Consider the following 7196-nt stretch of genomic DNA (forward strand, 5'->3'; position numbering starts at 1 on the left):
GGTCCGGGCTGGGGATTTGAACCCGCCACCTTAGGTGTACTAGCCGGTTGAGCTATAGGCGCCGAGCCCGGACTGGAATTCTAACACTCTGGGTACTGCTTAACCTTTCTACACTTTGGCTCTTTAGTTGAGAATAATATATCAGGTCAGAGGGTTTTCATAAATGTCTCATTACTCAAAGATCCCAAGTAAATCTCTTGTTCATGCTTTTGTGGTTTAATTGAATGCCAAACAAGTGGTTTAAAAAAGGCTAAGTCTTAGGTTATTATTTTTAAGTGTTGTTACATTCAGCTACAGTTGTTTATCAGGCACGTGCACAGAAGTTTCTTGCACATAATGGGCATTTAATGAATGGAAACAGAATTTTTGCATTTTGGAGTAACCTATTTTGTATGTATTTATTTTAGATTTTTAGAGGATTTTTAGAGGGAAAAGTAACCTTTGCTCCAACGTATAAATACGATTTATTTTCTGATGACTATGACACCAGTGAAAAGTGCCGTACCCCTGCATGGACAGACCGTGTCCTCTGGAGAAGAAGGAAATGGCCTTTTGATAGATCAGGTTGGGAAATGGACTTTTTATTTAAATGAATTAATGCAAATTTTATGAGGAAAAAGGGAATGTTATAAATATCACATAAGAGAAGAGTGATTTTTCTAACAAAAATTATCTAGAATAAATAAAATTTACATATAAAGACAAATTTTTTAAACGATTACCATCTGTTTATAATAATTTTTTAGTATAGTAATTAATTTTTCATATGAAGGGAAGAAAGGAAATGTTTTTGTGAAATTTTCTATTGAATCTTGATTGAGGTTTTTAACTTTAATAACTAAAGTGGTTTGCATTTATTTTGAACTGCCACCTGTCTGTTGAATTATTTATGAAACTCTGTTTGGTCACAAGCCTGTAATCTTAGAAATGAAGAAATATCTTCATTTTTACTAAGTAAAGAATAAAATGATAGCTTTAAAATCATTCTAACTTAAAGATGTCTAAACTTCCTATTAACAAATGTATCTGGCTTCCTAACCTTAGACACTGAAGTTAACGAAAGAAGATACTTCTTTGTTTCACATGATCTGTCATACAGATTCTCTTGTGTTTTGTTTTGTTTTCTTCTGACTGCAGCTGAAGATCTGGATCTTCTAAATGCCAGTTTTCAGGATGAAAGCAAAATCCTTTACACATGGACTCCTGGCACCTTGCTGCATTATGGAAGAGCTGAGCTGAAGACTTCTGATCATAGGTTTAAACAGTCTCAGTGTTTCTAATGATCCCTGAAATTTATTTGAAATATACTCATTTTAAAACCTTTCTAATACTCTGTCTTCCTTTATGCCTTAAGGCCTGTCGTTGCCCTGATTGATATAGATATTTTTGAAGTTGAAGCTGAAGAGAGGCAAAACATTTATAAAGAAGTAATTGCAGTTCAGGGTCCACCTGATGGTACAGTATTGGTCTCAATCAAAAGTTCTTTACCAGAAAATAATTTTTTTGATGATGCCTTGATTGATGATCTCCTTCAGCAGTTTGCAAATTTTGGTGAAGTTATACTCATAAGGTGAGTAAAAAAATTATCTAAAAGAAGTTCATGATTCATAAAAAATACTTTCTATATTAGAAATCACTTTCTTTACTGTTTGAATATTTCTAGTCCCAAACTAAAGAAAAATCTTACTATAAATATTATTCAATAGGTTTTGAAACTGAATTCTATACTTAGAAAGTTTAAAGGAAGACTGAAACCTTATACAAGCAATTAAAGACAAAAATATGTGCAAGCTTACCTATGACTTCTCAAGATTCCTGTATGATAGAACATAATAGCAGAGCCCTATAACAGAATGAAGCTGTGATTGCTATTATTTGTTTAAGGAATGATAAGAGTAAAGTACTGTGATGTTTCTTCCCAGTTTAAGGAAATTTGATGTTTTAAGTAATTTAAAGTATATTTAATTTCTAACCAACAGAGATATAATGAATAGTCAGGAGACATTTATTTCAGTCCTGGTGGCCCTCATAGACTTAACCATCTGCCTTTTTAGAAGCTTCTTTCCTTATTTTAAAAATGTTCTCTTCCCCGTGTACAGCAGTTTTGAGAGATTGATTGTGTGTGTGTGTGTGTGTGAGAGAGAGAGAGAGAGAATTCCGTAGGGAAAGGAGGACTATTAAATTCCTCGTGATGCTGGTCATTTGCTATTTAGCTATGTTTTATAGATATTTCCTAGGCAAATCCATTAGGTGCTCTGGAAGAGCAGAAGACACATTAAAGTTAAAACTCCTGCTTGTGATGTATTTGGGAACTTCAGCATATATGTAACGGCTTCCCTGCATCCTAAACATCATACTCCACAGAATTAAGGTGGTGTGGCTTCTGTAGAGGGAAAAATCATGCCTAAGACACCTCAAGTCCTTTCAGATAGTAAATGAACAAATGGAAAATAAATAAATTCTATTTAGATTTCCCTCAAACCTTTTTACAAAGCTATACCCCAAAGCTTTAAAATGAAACAATTAGCAATGGGACCCCTTCCTTACACATATTCTAGAATTTTAAGGCTGTAGGAAGTACATAGTGAAATCTCCAAGTTTACAGATGACAGTAAGCTTTGCCAAGTACAGAAATGCCAAATCACCAGAAGCATCATGTGGACTATGTGAGTGGGCAGCAAAGTAGCAGACATATGTCTTCATGCACAAATTAAAATAATGCAGTGCACTAGAAAGAATCCAAACTGTATATGGATGAAAGACTCTGGTACCAGAAAGGACCTGTTTTTATAACCCAGTCTCTAAAGAACTTGGTGTTAAATTAGAATCAAAAGCTTTCTCACAAATAGTTATCATTAGGAAAAAATATTAGTAAAAAAAATAAGGCATTACCCTATTATTATAAAACTATGAGGTTTCTCTATACCTGAAATATTCTGGTTGTTATACCCTAAGTCAGCCAAGTTGGAAAAGCAAAAGCAGGCACTGAAACCCAATAGGTAGGGGACTACCATAACTTGTAAGAGGACACTGATTATTATCTTTTTGGTCTCTAGACTAAGCCATTAAGAAGTCATTAAAGCCTGAGAACCCCTGTATATTTAAATAAAAAGTTCCTTAGAAGTGTAGATGGGATAAATTTACATCCATAGATTTAGGGGAAACTCTAAAAGCTTTTACTCTAGTGAATGAAGGCAGAATGTCCAAGGATGTAAGAACCAGAATCCCTTGTAAAGTTAGAAATGTGTAAGGGGTCCCATTGCTAATTGAGGATAAGGACCAAGAGATTAGCCCTGCCCTGAGACCATAATGCTTTGGTACCACTCTGAAAGAACAAAGAATGTTTGGGGTTAGGGGGACCGGTGCAACATAAGTGCAGGTTTCCAGGGGCAATTACTTTTGGTGAAGGGATATTCTCCACTGTCAACAATTAAAAAGAAAATACTTTCATGGAGGGCGGGGCCTATGGATCAAAGGAGTTAGGGCCCCATATACCAGAGGTGGTGGGTTCAAACCGGCCCCGGCCAAAAAAAAAAATGCAAAAAAAGAAGATACCTTAATGGAATGAAGTGAAGGTCTTGTCAGGCTGTGGTGGCTCATGCCTGTAATCCTAGCACTCTGGACATCTGAGGTGGGTGGATTGCTTGAGCTCACAAGTTTGAGACCAGCCTGAGCAAAAGCGAGACCATCTCTACTAAAAATAGAAAAACTGAAGCAAGAGGATCTCTTGAGCCCAAGTTGGAGGTAGCTGCGAGCTATGACATCATAGCACTTTACCCAGGGCAACAGCTTGAGACTTTGTCTCGAATAGCCAGGCGTTGTAGCCAGTGCCTATGGTCCCAGCTACTTGGGAGGCTGAGGCAGCAAGAGAATTGCCTAAGTCCAGGAGTTGGAGGTTGCTGTGAGCTGTGATGTCACGGCACTCTACCGAGGGCGATAAAGTGAGACTCTGTCTCTACAAAATAAAATAATAAATAAAAGAATAACGTCCCTGTGAATTTCAAATGATAGCATTCTGCAGTTTAATAACTTTATGCCACAGAAATTGAATCTGTTACCTTGGTCATGTTTGAGTGATTGTAGAAATCTATTCCAGACTCTTGATTTCTATAGGTGGTAAAGTACTTTTATATTTGGCCTTTTCCTCTTAATATCCATAATTTATATTTTGAGTCCTAATTTGAGAAAGAGGGAGTGCATGTGTGTGCATGCATGTTTATTCCTCTCTCATCTTTGAAAAATCTGCAAGGATGTCTGAACTTGTTTTATACAGTTGTGAGTAGTTCAACTCGCAAAATTGTTTCTATAAAATATGACTGATAACGTTATAATTTGTTCTTTTGTGCATAATAACCTTATTCCATATCAGTGACCATGCTTTTCAGAAAAACTTTGAGGGTCCTTTTTGTTTTTATCCTTCTGAGGGCTTTCTGTTTCAAAAGTTTAAATTTGGAATTATAGTAAAACTATTGAAGTCCTGAGAGTAAATGTCTTGTCTTGTCAGTGACTGAAGTACAAGGACCACAACCCAACTTTTGTTTTGTTTTGTTTTCATTGACAACTCCCTGTTATCTTTCTTCATCATAGGAAATTTCCTAGAGGAAGTCATCGAGACAGTAAAAATACATAGGCACTGGACTGTGAGGTTAGAAGAGTTGGATCCTATTCTCCTTGTAGGATCACTTCGAACAAGTCAGTTAACCTCTGCCTTGTTTTTCCTTGTCAATGAAAGGAAGGATTGGATTGGATTATAGCAGGCATCACTAGCGGAGGTTCTCAGGCCCATTTCTTGTGGTGGTTCTATTAGCATAGTATTTACTATGGGATTTGAATGCTTTGGGGGAAAGAGTGTCCTCTTCAGGTCACCACCAGCCCTGCTGCTCTCCTCTTTGGACCTATTTTCTTTCAGGCCTCTGTAGGCCCTTATTAATCAGTAATCATCGGGCTAATAATTTGGCTAGTTATGACTAAAGTATTTTTATTGTTTCTCTTAAAGATTTGTAGAAGATAAAATGTGGGTTACATTCTTGGAGGGAAGCTCTGCCTTGAATGTTCTGAGCCTGAATGGTAAAGAGGTAAGGTACCATTTGTTGACTCTAAACTATTCTGAAGTTAACTAAAGTATTTTTGTAGACATGCAGCAAGATTGTCTAAATGTATTTTCAGTTAAGGAGAATAAAAAAGATCTTATGGTATGGTTGAGGAATTATTTAAATTTTTTTTCATTTTGACTAGGTTTCTGAGTAGCATAGGGGTATTTTGGTTCTTTCCTAGACATATTAACCATTGATATGGACCAATAAGGAAAAATGTTTACCAACTAATTTGATTTCTCATATTTTATGATGTAAAAAGTTTTAAATTTTTAGCTAGGGGTAAATATTCTGTTGCATCTGTATAGTAAAAAAGGTTTCTGTCAAATGAGGAAAATACTTTATAAGAAAATGAAGGAGGATTGTGCTTAGTATTCCTAGGATTTTCTTTCTTTCTTTCTTTCTTTTTTTTTTTTTTTTTGAGACAGAGTCTTACTTTGTCACCTTTGGTAGAGTGTCATAGCATCACAGCTCACAGCAACCTCAAACTCCTGGGCTTAAATGATTCTCTTGCCTCAGCCTCCCAAGTAGCTGAGACTACAGGCCCCTGCCACAATGCCTGGCTATTTTTAGAAGCAGGGTTTTACTCTGGCTGGCGGGGTTTTACTCAAATCTGTGAGCTCAGGCAATCCAACCACCTCAGCCTCCCAAGTGGTGGGATTTACAGATGTGAGCCATGGTGCCCAGCCCACCTAGAAAATTTTTTTATTGGCTTGGGTTGTGGTACCCAGTTATCATTTTTAAAGCACAGTCAAAATAACTCCTCATATATAACAAATCCATCCCATTGAGATAATCAGTTAATGGAGCTATTCCTAACATAAGACTTGAAATGTCATTGACAGGAGAAATTTGTACCCTGGAATAGTTGTACTTCTCTGAAGTGCTGCATCTGTCATTCTTTTGAATTCTTTTAGATAAAGCCTAAATTTCTAGGTATATGGTCAGTATACAGATTGGACTATAATCCAAGACTCATTTCTCCAACAATTGGCAACTCCCTAAAGAGTTTCCTCTTCTGTCACATTATTTAAACTTCCTTGGAGAAAAAAAAATCTATGCATATATTGCTTTTGAAATAGATTTCGTAGGGTTTTATTTGTTTTCCTGAATGTAATGCTAATATGCTTATGCAAAATCATGTATTAAGAAACATGGAAAAACATAAAAAAAAGATTACTCATAATCTTACCACTGAAATAATTTAACCTTCATATAAACATACCCATATGTTAATACAAATGGGATTTTATATATCTATATGTAAAATATATACACACACATATTAACACAAATGGAATATGCATATACCCACATACATAAACACAAATGAGACCATGTTATAAATGCTGTTTTCTCATTACTTCTCTACTTGAGAGACCATATCATAGACATCTTTTCATATAAACAAATATGTCATTTTTCATGGCTGCATAAATTTCATTGTGTGGATAAATATATGAATTTATTTAAGCTATGGCTATTACTAGACATCTAGATTGGTTCCAATTTTTTTTTTTTTTGAGACAGAGTGTCACTTTGTTGCCCCCAGTAGAGTGCTGTGGCCTTTTAGATCACAGCAACCTCTAACTACTAGGCTCAAGCAGTTCTTTTGCCTCAGCCTCCCAAGTAGCTGGGACTACTATTTTTAGAGATGGGGTCTCTAGTTCAGGCTGGTCTGGAACTCATGAGCTCAGGCAATCCACCCGCCTTGGCCTCCCAAAGTGCTGGGATTATAGGCGTGAGCCACCATGCCTGGCCTGATTTTTGATTATTAAAACCAACATTCCAGGGAACCCCTGTGCACCTTCTTGAGTATTTTCTGTCATCTAAACTTCTCTTTTAGTCCAGATCTCTACCGGTTATTTCCAAGGAGTTACACTTTGGCCATTATAGATAGGAACTTAATGCTTGTTAGTATTTGGTAAATATAAAAGAACTTTGTTGATTTCAAAAAGTGTTATGTAACCTGTAAAGCATATTGCTAAGTTCTGAAATTGAATTGATTTTAATACTGAGATCTAATAAGTAAGATCTAATAAGTAAGCTTAAGAGTTCTTGGCTTGGCGCCTGTGGCTCAGGCTTGGCACCTGTGGCTCAAGC

General features: G+C 36.1%; 1 protein-coding gene across 1 annotated transcript in view; it reads left to right on the forward strand.

Moving 5' to 3' along the window:
- SYNJ1 (synaptojanin 1) overlaps window positions 1-7196 on the forward strand; it is a 102476-nt gene that overhangs the window by 73379 nt on the left and 21901 nt on the right. The window contains exons 18-21 of the mRNA XM_023517447.1: window positions 408-564; window positions 1138-1255; window positions 1355-1570; window positions 4997-5075. Coding sequence (XP_023373215.1) covers window positions 408-564; window positions 1138-1255; window positions 1355-1570; window positions 4997-5075 — 570 coding nt within the window. The remainder of the gene's footprint in view (window positions 1-407; window positions 565-1137; window positions 1256-1354; window positions 1571-4996; window positions 5076-7196) is intronic.

Source organism: Otolemur garnettii, unplaced genomic scaffold, assembly GCF_000181295.1.
Source record: "Otolemur garnettii isolate 467f Iridium unplaced genomic scaffold, OtoGar3 scaffold00111, whole genome shotgun sequence".
NCBI lineage: Eukaryota > Metazoa > Chordata > Mammalia > Primates > Galagidae > Otolemur > Otolemur garnettii.